General features: G+C 43.5%; 1 protein-coding gene across 2 annotated transcripts; it reads right to left on the bottom strand.

The window, feature by feature from the left end:
• Window positions 1-66: 66 nt before the first annotated feature.
• zdhhc9 (zinc finger DHHC-type palmitoyltransferase 9) lies at window positions 67-12,489 on the bottom strand. Of its 2 annotated transcripts, none has more exons than XM_062963754.1 (10): window positions 12,377-12,489; window positions 8,767-9,032; window positions 4,842-5,002; window positions 4,514-4,672; window positions 3,918-4,055; window positions 3,739-3,785; window positions 3,477-3,581; window positions 2,875-2,978; window positions 2,473-2,632; window positions 67-2,223 (listed from the first exon to the last, which is right to left on the bottom strand). In XM_062963754.1, the coding sequence occupies exons 2-10, from the start codon at window positions 8,931-8,933 to the stop codon at window positions 2,140-2,142; spliced, it is 1,125 nt and encodes a 374-aa protein (XP_062819824.1). In that variant the 5' UTR covers window positions 8,934-9,032; window positions 12,377-12,489; the 3' UTR covers window positions 67-2,139. The 2 variants fall into 2 exon arrangements, with proteins under 2 accessions (XP_062819824.1, XP_062819825.1); XM_062963755.1 differs by lacking the exon at window positions 12,377-12,489 and adding an exon at window positions 10,538-10,677.
• Window positions 12,490-12,891: the final 402 nt, after the last annotated feature.

The following is a 12,891-nucleotide window of genomic DNA, read 5'->3' as shown; positions in this document are numbered from 1 at the left end:
AGGAAAAGTCTATGCCCACCTAGTTTGATTTCCGTTCGAATCCAAAGGTAAGTGATCTGGAAAATCTTCAATTTGTGTAGGCAGGCTGCCTTTTATTACAAGAGAGGAAGTTAAAGTAAATAGTGAACCACACCTGGTGAGAGGACAGCCAAGTGGAGCTGTGGTACAGAGTCAACACCAAGCGGCAGAGGCACACTGGTGCCAAGGCAGCACATACACACACAGACATACAGACATAAAAAAACACTCTTCAAACAAAACTCAATGCCTTCATTGCTGATACTGGAGCACATTAAAACCTCAGGATCATCTGGTCCCCAGACAAATTTGACACAATACATCATAAAATAGATCCTAAACATGATGGTGGCAACACTATTGAGATTCAGTTACCAGTAAGAAAGTTGTGGCAATCTCCAACCTTGCTTCAGGCAAGAGGGCAGCCCTAACAAAGGGTGCTGGATGGGCACCTGTCGCTTCCTGCCACTCTCTCTCTGCAGCCAAAGCATCTTGCTATCCAGAGACACAGCGAGAGCCTTGCCAGAACGTTTTAGAGTTCAGCTAGCCCAGCGAGAGTTGGCTATGTAAGTAAGAATAGAGAGACTCAGTAGACCCTTCACTGATTATCTCCATACTTGAAAAATGGTTCCACAAAAATAGATGATCAGCCATTCTCTATTCCAGGCCTCCTCAACATGCGACCCTCCAGGTGTTTGGGCCTCCAACTCCCAGAAGCCCTAGCCAGTTTGTCCAGTGATCGGGAATTCTGGGAGATGAAGTACAAACCACCTGGTGAGCTGTAAATTCAAGAGGCCTGCTCTGTTCTCAACTCCAGGCCCTCTGCGTTTGGGAGACATCCAAATCAGTGGTGGAATTACACAGTATCTGTTTTTATTGCCCTTCTGCCACGCACTCTGCACGAAGAGAGTATGTCAGGGAGAAGGGTTCCAGCTAGTCTTCTTCCACACACATCAATTTTTCATATGCAAGAAAGGCATGTTATTGTTTTTACAAGGGAGCATAAAAATAGATTTCCCACCTTCAGTGGGACTGGCACATTTACAATGAAATCATATGGCGCTGAATGAATTTGCCTGAAATGGCTCCAAAGGCCAGCTATCTTCCCTGTCAATCCCCTCCGCCTCGTTAGAGGGAGGGGGCTGAGAAACACAAGATGGACTAGACAAACCAGTTACCATTTACTCAGAGACTACCAAAAAGCACACTCACAACTGGGTCAACTGAGCTCAGGGCACTGCAAGACTGGAGAGTTGCAAAGAAGTCACAGAATCAGTCTCAATCTCCTATTTCTTGTGTAGGGTTTGCCTTTCTAGCTAAGTGCAATCAGTTATGCTGCTCCCTTATCCCCTTGCTACCCTTATGCTCCACTCCTCAAGAAGAGATAGTCAAGAAGAGCCAATCATTGCTAATATCCAATTCAAGCAACTAAGGCTGTAAAAAATGGAGGGAGGCAGGAAGCAAGGGCTCAGAGATGCTCAAAAAGGCTTACTGATTAGGGTGAAAGGGAAGAGAGAGGAAAGTGGCGCCTCACAACAGAGTTCCAATACTTAACAAAGGGAGTCTGGAGCAACATAGGATCTGGAACTCCCTTGACCGCATATTTCAGGATTTCGGGTCACTTTGGGCTCCCAGATACCACATGGCACTGTTTGATAAATATGTGGTTGGCTATAGGTATCTTCAGATACCTGGTTCCACTGGCCGCCAAGTTCAGGCAAATAGAATACTGTAGTCAAAGGCAGAAACATGGCACAGAACACTGCCCTCAGCTCCATCTTCTTCCCAGCAGATTTCATGCGTTGGGGATGTCTGAGTCGTGGCTGGAGATGCACTTAATAATATTAGAGAGGAAATGCAGGTGACAGGGGGCTAACTCAACCAGCAGTAACCGCCTCTCAATGAAGAGTCTTTTCAGCAGCCCAAGAAGCGCTCAGCATCCATAGGAAAAGGGAGTGCTGGCACCCCTCCAGTATGTAGACACAGGCCACAACCACCGTTAAACGAACAGCCACAGGGAACCACATGGCCATTGTCCGGCCAGCTGTTCCCACCTTGTCCACTCTGCAACTTCACAAGAAGAATGCCAAACAAAGGCAGAGCTTGTGTCCATTTCAGAGGCTAATGCGTTGCCCGTTCATTATCCAAGGATGGAACAGACGGTTCCGCAGCAGCAGGTGGCATGTTGCATGCTGGCACAGAGAGCTGGCAAGTGAAAGAAAAAGGGTGAATCACAACAGAATCCTATCAGAAATGCTCCTTTAAAGAAAACCTCTCACTTCCAATTGTTTTGAGGCATTATATGCCATTGTACAGAAATGATTCCCCAGACAACCCCCCAACCACTTCTCATGGCCATCAAGAGAAGACAGAGCTCATGTCAAGCCTAAGCAGGCAGAGGGAGAAAATACATGCAAACTATATTCTAAACAAGCCGGCCTCTATCCTACTTACCAAACTCTCCTCTGGGAGGGCGCTGTCACCCTCTGAGGCACCACTGGCTTCCTGGGCTTTGGCTTCAGGATTCCTATCAGCTTGTGTGGTGGAGCCCTGCCCAGCATTGCTGTCTTGTATGGCACTGTCCTGTGGCAAGACGCCCCGTCTGTCTAAGACGCTATACGGGAGAAAGCAGGAAGGAAATTAAGAAACCATTCCTTTGACCACTGCAAAGTGCTCTTGAGAACTGGCCAAGACAAGTGGCTAGGCTAAAAGCACTACCTGTCTCTTGTGATTCTTACCTGTGAAGCAGTGGATATGAACTGGAAAGTAACAATATGACAGAGAACACCCCACAAAAAAACCTGCATATCTGCAAGCCATCATTTCTCAAATACACATAACGGGATCCTCCATTACCTGGGAGGCAAAGGCCCACAAAGAACCTCACAGCAATTCTTCACAATGTTTCCATGACTATAGGGATTCTGCACACGATTTTTCCCAGTCCAGGAACCTTTGATCTGAAAAGAGCAGCAACCAAGATAAAAAAAAGTTTCGTAAGAACCCTGAACTAGTATTGGTAATGATCTTCACAATGACACATAAAACAAAAAACACCTCTTATATGTCAGTTATACTGGTTTTGCTTGTCATGTTTTCCTTTGGTGTTGGGCAGGTTGATGCTTTACAAATACTTTAGACTTTCTAAAATTACTGATTCAAATAATATCAGCCAAAAGCACTATTTCTAACAAATCATCAAGTCATTTCTCAGGTTGATATATGATAGGCTGAGCTTTATTTACCTCATAACTTGTATTTGAGAAAGTTTTGCAATTGCCATGGCCATAACTAGAAACAGTCCTCTTGGAAATTGAAGTAGAAAGCCTCTCAAATGGTAAACGCAGGGAGAGGTAGGCATTATTATACTTCCATTTCTAAGCAGTGTTCTCTGTTTATAGTATTCCAGACATGACTTAGATATGTGTGTTACATTAAAATCACATTTAAATACTCACATCTTCATTTGTTGTCTGGTTCAGTGCTACCAGGAAAGTGTGGAAGCCAGTTAAACCCACCACAGACCAAAGTGTGAAGAAGCAGATCAAAACCTCCAGAGCTGTAAGCAGCTGAGTTAAGGATTATGAACTTCACTACATACACTTCACAAATCACACATTTCACCCTGCTGCCCCTTAGTCAGGGAGAGATCGAAAACATCTCTCCCATTCCTTGCCTCTGACAGGCAAATTAGAGGTAGCTGTGGTAGAAAGGATATGTTCCTGGAGTTTCTTTTAGAGTGTTCAAAAATCCAATGTTCAAGGATTCTGAAGAAGAGAAAAGTAACTAGTTGACCAGTAAGAACCAAACTAGGAAAGTCAGCACCAAAACCACCCCTTCTCAGATGTCCAGCCCATTTTCCCACAACACAAACCCTCTCAACCCCAACATGGACTCACTCAGGGCAACGTAGACAATGTTAAAGGAGAAAATGTAGATGGTGAGAAGAGACAAGGAAAGGATGAAGAGGTAGAAGTAACGGTAGTTCCTCTTCCCCACACAGTTCCCCACCCAGGGGCAATGATGGTCAAACCGCTCTGCAAGAAGAGTCAGAAAAGCATGTCAGTGATCTCCCTCCATGCTGATAATACAATTTGCAGAAAGAAGTCAACATGTGTATCAAAATTCCACTAACAAACCAGTCATGCATCACATGTTTCTGCCCTACACTGGCTAGGAAACCAATTGTTAAGATGGAAAAGTTGTCTAGAGCAACATTTTTCTCCAAAGAGCTGAGAACTATAGTTTCCATTTCATAAAAACTACACCAGTCCCTATGGGTGAAGAGAGTGCCTATGATGTAGAGACCATGCCTACTGAAATTCCATTTCTTATCTCCTGTGAATACTGAAATTCAGCAATTCATAACTTGAGGCCCTGTTGTACTTGCATTACTCAATACTCATGGTTTTCCCCACTACCAAGCAGGGGGAATAACCATATTAAATTTCCTTCTCAACAGCATAAATCTACAAGGCTTTGGGTAACCACCTACCCACACAGTTGTCACAGATACTGCAGTGTGAGGCACGGGGTGGACGGAAGATCTTGCAGGTGTAGCAGTATTTCAGCTTCACTATCTGGTTATTGATCTGGAAGTTCTTAATGCGTGGAGGTGGACGCTGGCCGGGAGGTACCGTTCCATTGGTCGCCTCTGAAAATGAAAGCCAAGTGTTCCTAATGGAGCTTATGGCAAGTTATGGTTGCCCATCCACCCACACCTCCTCTGTCATCCAGGAGCGATGTGGGAACCATGCCACATCTACAGCCTGAGTTGGCTAGAAGTATCTTTGCAAATCCTGTGGAAACCACCACCCACTTACCAATCTCCATCTCAATAAAAGCTGCTTCATCTGGTAGGGCTCGTGGAATCACCCCTGGGTCACTGAAACTTGTCCGGAGGAGTGTAGCCATTGCAAACAAGAAGAGGATGGCTGCAAAGACAGGGATCACTGGGGACAGATGGACAGCAAGGTAGCGACACCTAAAGCAAGAGAGAAGCCCACAGGAAGGGAAATCAGACACAAAGCCTGCTGCGTGGCAAAGTTAGGCTTCAGGAGAAATTCAAGACTGCTTTAAGATAATGTACCAAAAGCTGCCATAGGGGAGGACTTATACAATTCTAAGAGTTTTCACTAGGTTTTTCATGGTGACTATCTGGTAACTTCTGACAGAAGCATACCACAGAATCACCCGAAGATCTAGAAAATTGTTGTTGAATGTACATAGATGAAACTGTGTGTAGCAGTCCCACAGATACAGAAGCTGTACTTTTTCTTTTAGTCTTTTTTCTTTTACTCAGTGATGCTTCCACTATTGAATTAATGCCTAAGAAAATGGTGCAATGGTTTGATAGTCATCTTACAACATCGGACACCAGAGTTCAAATCTCTGCTTAGCCATGGAGACTCACTGAGTACCTTGGCCAGGTCACACGCTCTCAGTCTTGGAGAGTGGCAAAAGCAACCCGCACTCTGAATAAATCTTGCCAATAAAAAACACTGTTAGGTTCACCTTTGGGTCACTGTGAGCAAGAAACAACTTGAAGACATACAACAGCAAGAAAATGCTACTGTGCAACTGTGGAAAACACCCAATATAGACAATTTAACTGCATACGGTAGCAAACTTGAAGAAAAGAGAAGAGGGGGAGGCAAGATAGCCAAAGTGCAGGTAACTATGCAGCTGCTCCTGAAAGATATCTGACCAAAATGACCTTGAAAATGCTATGGTTAAATTGACTGCATATCTCTTATTAGCCACTGCAAATATTAGCTCTTGCAGACATACACCAAGAAATATATCAGCTTTTTAAGAACTACATTTTAGGAGGCACCTTGCCAAAATGAGTAAGGAGAGAAGCACAGATGGTCCTGAAGTGAAAGATACGCAACACAACTGCACCTTGCCCAGGGCAAAGTCAAGATGTCAAGTGACAACAGTTACAGATAGCAAATCGGGCTACATAGAAATATATTTATCTGTCTGGAGTGGTTAGTACTAGTTGCTTTGAAGATTCCACTGCTCCCAAGCATTGTATTCTCCTAAATAATGTCTGTGCTGCTCCTTCGCATACTGCAGATCCAAAATTAATGAAGCAAATGGCAAGATAGAAAAATACAGGTGGAGAAAAACCCATGCTATGTCAGATATGTGGCAGTGAAGAAAGCTGAAGAAATTGTTCCTTATTACTGCATCTTCATTACACACACAGGATTTCCAGCTGGTGTAGAGACTTACAAAAATCTGATCTGGGTAGCAAATGTCAAAATCCTAGATAGCAAACACACATCTGTAAAATATTTTGAGTGTAAAGTTATCTGTGGAAAGTGATACCTAATTCATTTAGTCTGCTACTTTTTGGGCAGAACAGTGTCAAGTTGTCAGGTGAAAACAGTTACAGATTGCAAATCAGGTAAACAGAAACATTATCTGTCTGGTTAAATTTTGACATGATATAGTTGTATCCAGTGTTAAAGTTCTCTATATAGTCTACTCTAAATAAACATACTTTTAGCTACAAAATAAAACATTTATTTTGCTTTTATGTAGCTAAAAGTATGTTTATTTATAGTAAGTGATGTAAAGAACTTTATGCTTTGGCATTGCATACAAATACTGTAAATAAATCCTGTATTTCACTGTGACTAGAGAGAGCATGATGCCTAAAACACCTAGACTTTAAGAAGGTGACTTTTACCAAACAGTACCTGAATATACACTAGCCATCACTTTTCCCACATTTCATTAGGATAAGCTCCCAATCCAATTCCAAAAGACAAATAAAATATTGCTAGGGCAGAAGAACATGCAAAAGACATTGCTCTACCCCAAAGGTCTCTCACATAACAGCCCAAATGAATTGGGTAAATATTTCTTCAAATCTATTGCCCAAATTTTGGGCCTTTTTCAAAGGCCAACACCCAAATGCTGATCATTCCAGATCTTTTCCTAAGAACTCTACAGAAAGATCATAAGTATAACTTGTGATTTGGGCTTTTAAAAATGTTTTGTTTTGATTCAGCCACAAACATATGCACAATAAGCCAATCACCCTTCACCCATAGGGTAGGCAGTTGTTAACAATAGCACTACTGTACATTTCTAAAGGTTATGTTCTGCACGTACACCAATCTCTGATTTTCTCCTTCACCTCTCATACTGTGCCTGTGTGACGTGCCTGCCAGGATTTTATTCAGCAAGGCCTTGGACACATATCAAAAAAGCATCTATGGGGCAGTAAAATTCAAACTTCTCATTTCCCACTTTGAAACACTCCGCCAACAGTACAAGGAAGCACAACAATACAACCTGTTTCAGATGTGCAATAGGAAACTAGCGATGCTAAATAAAGGAGAACAAACCCTTGAATCTACAACAAAGTAAGTGCAGCTTTTCTGAAAGTAAACTAAAGATCAATAAAGGAGCAAAAGGAATTTTAAAGTCTCCACTTCTAAGATTATGAAGACTAGAAGAAGGCTGACAACAGCTTTTCTTTCTCAAAGACAAAGAGAAAAGAGCCTGTATAAAATCTCTTTTGCATTTTTCTTTAGTGTTTAAGTCATTTGAAACATTTCCCCTCATTCCAGGACACACTACTCTGCATTCTACTATCAGCAGAGTCTTCTATGTGTGCAGCTATGTGAAAGATTAAATAATAAATAAATAACTTCTTGTCTTTACATCACTACTTTAACAATATAGACAGATCACTTAAGGGACTTAAAATACAAATTTCAACAAATCACCAAGGAGACACTTAAGACAGCTCATAGGTTGATTTAAAAAAATTATACCTCATATTTCTTCAAAAAATGGCTCTCAACGTTATTGACAGTTGTCCCTCCCATACAAATATACATCACACATTTAAAAGTAACAGGCTGGCTTCAGCAGTAAGTGTAGGAAGCTACTTCCTGGAAAGGGTTTTCTATGTCCTGAAGAAATGACTAGCTATGGAGCCATTAGCCCAGAAATTCAGCAGAGCAGTATATGAGTTGCCTTCCCAGTTGCACCTGAACAGTTCATTTCTAGAGCAAGCCAGTTCTCGGAAAGGATGCTGCAAGCATCCTTGGCACAGAATAAACTGCAGTGACAGTTTTTAAAAAAATACTTGTACTATATTCTAATTTACAAACCATCATAGTCAGCACATATTTTCAAATGTGACTCATATTAAGAGAAGCATTCATTCAACAGCAATTCATGCTTGATCCACAGTGGCAACAGCATACCAGTGGGACTGAACTCATATCCTTTCAGTCATCAAAACAATAATAAAATATTTCCTTTCAATACAGTATTCTATACTGGCTAGGAACAGCACTCTCGTAAATATTTTGATGTCTAACATATTCACTGATTTGTAAGAGATGAAGCTAACTGGCACTTTATTAAATTTACAAGTGCAATTCAGCAATGCCAAAAGCATAAACCGATAACGTTTAAAATAAAAATTGTAAGTGCATCATTATAAAAACATTCAGAAGTTGACTTCAGCAGTTCAGCCACAACCTTTCTTTTCCCTCACAACAAGAGCCATCAGTTTCTGAAGAAAGGGAGTGAGACAACAATATTCTTACATGATCTAAGGTTACACTTTATGTCCTGCCTTAATATCCACTGACTCTCTTTAACAGCTGTTAAGGATTCCCCAAGAAAAGAGCCATTCCATCTCACTGGAAGATGAACTGTGGCTCAACCAACCTAGCCCAACCTCATAAAAAGTTCCCTCCACTGTGAACTTACTCAAAAGCAAAGAAGAGGGCACAGGTTCCCACAATAAGGAAGAGGGTCAAGTAGAAAATGCCCTTCTGTCGGGCCATCATGATGCGCCCATCGCAACAAAATGTGTTCCTTCCTGGCAGCTTCTCCCATTTCCGTGTCACTTTCTTCCTTGCTATCATCACAGACATGGCTGCGCCTTCACAGAAGACAAAGCAGCTGGGCAATGGGCTTCCTCCTCTCCAGCCACTGGGATGTATACACCATTCTCAGAGAACCAGCCTCAGCCCCTGACGAGACAAGAGAGAAGGAAACCAGTTAGCATCAGTAGCCATGAGATACGTAACTCAAACTGCCTGAGCTATGTTGAATGGGAGAATATCCTTCCTGGCACGCCCACATCCTATTTTCAGGTTTAGTCACTTACCTTCATAAGCGACAGAAGTGCCATCTTGCTCAACAGGAAATAAACAATGTGCCTTGCTCTATAGCTCCTAGTATGAGGGGAATCTGTTCGCTGCCAATGCTTTCCTGTTATTTTTGGCAAATGATATTGGCTCAAAAATCCCGAAGACATACCTGCTGTTGGGCACATGCCTCGCCATCCTTCCCTAAATACCATACCAGCCCTCTAGAACTATAGGATTATCCTAAACCTTTACACTCCTTCTAATGTCATCCCATTTGGACTGACGAGAGCAAAGCCTCACCCAAAGGGAAAAATGTGTTACGTTGCTTAGACTCTCATAGTAATCAAATAATGACACATAGATTTCTCAGCCAAAATACACACCAGTTAATAGCCTGCACCACAAAGGTCATGTTGATGAAACAGTGCTTGAAACAAACTCAGGGCTTTTAGATGATTTCTCCAGTGCTTTACAGAGGAGTCCCCTATGTGTGAGATTGCATTTGACTTTCAAAACAACCGGTCCAGCAGTGGTTAAAATTAGAATCAAACCCTTCCCATGTTTCTATCATAATTGTTATAGTTTTTCAAGCTCTGTTTACCTATGATCTAATAAGGCAGTTATTTAAAACAAATCTACCTTTTCTTCTTCATTTTGTAAAGCACACCTATTCACACATATCACTGTGAACTACCTACAAATGATAGTTGTGATTTAATATTCTATACCAAGGCTCAAGCAAACTTTTGTATTCATGCCAGGATTTTTTTTTAAAAAAAGGAACAATGCTTTGTTCTCACACTGGCAGCATGTTTTAGAATGAAGCTTTCTTCAATAACAGGCTTCTGGGTGAAAATCCTAACACACCACAATGGTCAGGCAGGCAAGAATAGAATCATAGAATCCTAGTGTTGGAAGAAATCCCCAAGGCCATCCAGTCCTGCCCATTTTGTGCCATGCAGGAAAAGCACAATCAAAGCACCTCTGACAGATAGCCATCCAGCCGCCTCTGTTTAAAAACCTCCAAAGAAGGGGCCTCCATCAGACTCCAAGACAGAGAGTTCCCCTGCTGAACAGCTCTTAAAATATGGAGCTTCTCCATAATATCCAGATGGAATCTCTTTTCCTGTAATTTGAACCCACTGCTCCATTGAGTCCTAGTCGTGGCAAAAAAACAAGCTTTGTAAAACAACAACTCCCAGGATTCCCTAGAATTGAGCCACAGCAATTAAAGGGTCAAGCTGCTTTAGATCTATAGATACAAATCGTAACACATTATTGCTTAGGAATAGAATACAGGCAGTTCCTGGGTTACAAACATCCGACCTACAAATGACTAATAGTTAAGAACGGAGTTGAGACAACAGGAAGTGAGAGAAACCTACCCCTAGGAAGGGAAATTCACTTCTGGAAGAGTTATTATCATATTATCCCCTGAAGCTTTACCACTGATCCTTGTTTCTACAAGGCAATATTTTCAAAAGCTAATTCTCACAGGGAAAGAAAGAGAGGCAAAATCTTTTGAACAAACATCACAGGGATGTTCACCTACTCCTATGCTATTCAAAGTGTGTGTGTGAGTATGGATACATACACGTGCGCACACACACGTATATATTTGGCTGGAGTTTCTTTCTTTCCTTGCTTTGTGCCTTCCTTCCTTCCTTCTTTCCTTTCTTCCTTCATTCTTCCTTCCTTTCTTTCCTTGTTTCCTTCCTGTCTTTCTTTCTCCAGCCTTTCTTCCTTGCTTCTTTCCTTCCTGGCTTTTTTCTTTCCTTCCTTCCTTTCTTTCTTTCTTTACTTGCTTCCTTCCTCGCTTTGCTGCTTGCTTCCGTCCTTCCTTCCTTGCTTTTTTATTTCCTTCCTTCTTTCTTTCCTGACTTGCTTTGTGGCTTCCTTCCTTCCTTTCTTCTTTCCTTCCTTCCTTCCTTCTTTCTTTCCTTGTCTCCTTCCTTGCTTTCTTCCTCCAGCCTTTCTTCCTTGCTTGCTTCCTTCTTTCCTTGCTTCCATCCCTCTTTCTTCCTTCCTTTCCATGCTTGCAACCTTTCTCGCTTCCCTCCTTCTTTCTTTGCTTGCTTCCTCACTTCCTTTCCTCCTTCCTTCATTTCCTTCCTCCTTCTGTCTTTCTTTCTTTGCTTGCTTCCTCGCTTCCTTTCCTCCTTCCTTATTTCCTTCCCTCCTTCTCGTTTTTTCTTTGCTTGCTTCCTCACTTCTTTTCCTCCTTCCTTCTTTATTTCCTTCCCTCCTTCTTTCTTTCTTTGCTTGCGTCGTCATTTCCTTTCCTCCTTCCTTCTTTATTTCCTCACCTCCTTCCTTTCTTCTGTCTTTCTTTCTTTGCTTGCTTCCTTTCCTCCTTCCTTCTTTATTTCCTTCCCTCCTCCTTTCCTTCTTTCTTTGCTTGCTTCCTCACTTCCTTCCCTCCTTCCTTCTGTCTTTCTTTGCTTGCTTCCTCACTTCCTTTCCTCCATCCTTCCTTCCTCCCATTGCTTCCTTCCTCTCCTTCCCTATCCTCCCTTCATTTCTCTCCTCCTTCGCTTTCCCTTTCCTCACCTCCTTCCTTCCTTCCTTCTGTCTTTCTTAGCTTGCTTCCTTCCTTTCCTCCTTCTTTCTTTATTTCCTTCTCTCCTTGCTTCCTTCTTTCTGTCTTTCTTTCTTTGCTTGCTTCCTCACATCCTTTCCTCCATCCTTTCTTCCTTTGCTTCCTTCCTCTCCTTCCTGTCCTCCCTTCCTTTCTCTCCTCCTTCCTTCCTTCTGTCTTTCTTAGCTTGCTTCCTTCCTCACTTCCTTTCCTTCTTTCTTTCCTTCCCTCCTTCCTCCTGTCTTTCTTTTTTTTTGCTTGCTTCCTCACTTCCATTCCTCCATCCTTCTTCTTTCCTTCCTTCCCTCCTTTCCTTGCTAGCTTTGTTTTCTTCCTTCCTCTCCTTCCCTTTCCTCCCCTCCCCTTTCCTCCTTCCTCACCTCCTTCCTTCCTTCCTTCCTTCTTCCAGGCCCCCGCCCCAGAGGCCCGCTTTGTTTGTGCTGAGCCGCTCTCCCCGCCCAGGAGAGGCAGGCAGCGATGACAGCCACCAAGGCAAGGCAAGGCAGGCCTCCCTTTGTTCCTTTCCCCACCCGGGCAGGACACGCGTCCCAGGTTCCCCACGTGCCTGCCAAAGGACCCCCACCCCGCGAAGCAGGCCAGGCCCAGAGGCGGAGCGGGGATTGGGAAAGCAGGCCCTCTCTCTCACCTCTCTCCCAGCGAGGCCGGCTCCCTCCAGCGGCGCCTCCCTCCCCCTGCCTCAATCTCTATCCAGGACTCGCTCCGTGAGGGAAAAGGGAGCGCGCCTCCCTATTGGCTCGCGAGGGATCCAGCACCGCCTCTGAGGTAAAACACGCTCATGTGGTTGGCTGAGGTGCGTGTCATTCATATACAAAGGGGCGGGGTCGCGTCCCTCAATCTCAGCTCCTGCCCTTCTCTCTCCGTTTCTCTCTATCCAGGACTCGCCCCGTGAGGGAAAAGAAAACGCACCTCCCTATTGGCCCGCAGTGGGTCCGGCACCACCTCCGAGGTAAAAGGCGCTCATGTGATTGGCCGCAGTGCGTGTCCTTTATACAGAGATGGGCGGGGTCGCGTTACTCCAGTGGCTCCTGACTATCCTTGAGGGGGAGAAAGACCGCGCCTCCCTATTGGCCCGCGGTAGATCCAGCACCGCCTCTAAAGTGAAAGCCGTTCATGTGATTGGCCGCAATGCGCGTCATTTAC

Source organism: Anolis carolinensis, unplaced genomic scaffold (genome assembly GCF_035594765.1).
Source record: "Anolis carolinensis isolate JA03-04 unplaced genomic scaffold, rAnoCar3.1.pri scaffold_12, whole genome shotgun sequence".
NCBI lineage: Eukaryota > Metazoa > Chordata > Lepidosauria > Squamata > Dactyloidae > Anolis > Anolis carolinensis.
Note: the sequence above shows the minus strand (reverse complement) of the source record. Positions and strands in the feature narration are given on the sequence as shown.

Bases quoted from the DNA above. Each gene is read 5' to 3' on its own strand.
- zdhhc9 (XM_062963754.1), bottom strand. From the start codon at position 8,933: ATGTCTGTGATGATAGCAAGGAAGAAAGTGACACGGAAATGGGAGAAG. The intron at 4,673-4,841 runs GTAAGTGGGTGG...TTTCATTTTCAG, and splicing joins TTTTATTGAGATGGAGATTG to AGGCGACCAATGGAACGGTA. The intron at 2,633-2,874 runs GTAATGGAGGAT...TCTCCCGTATAG, and splicing joins TGTGGGCCTTTGCCTCCCAG to CGTCTTAGACAGACGGGGCG.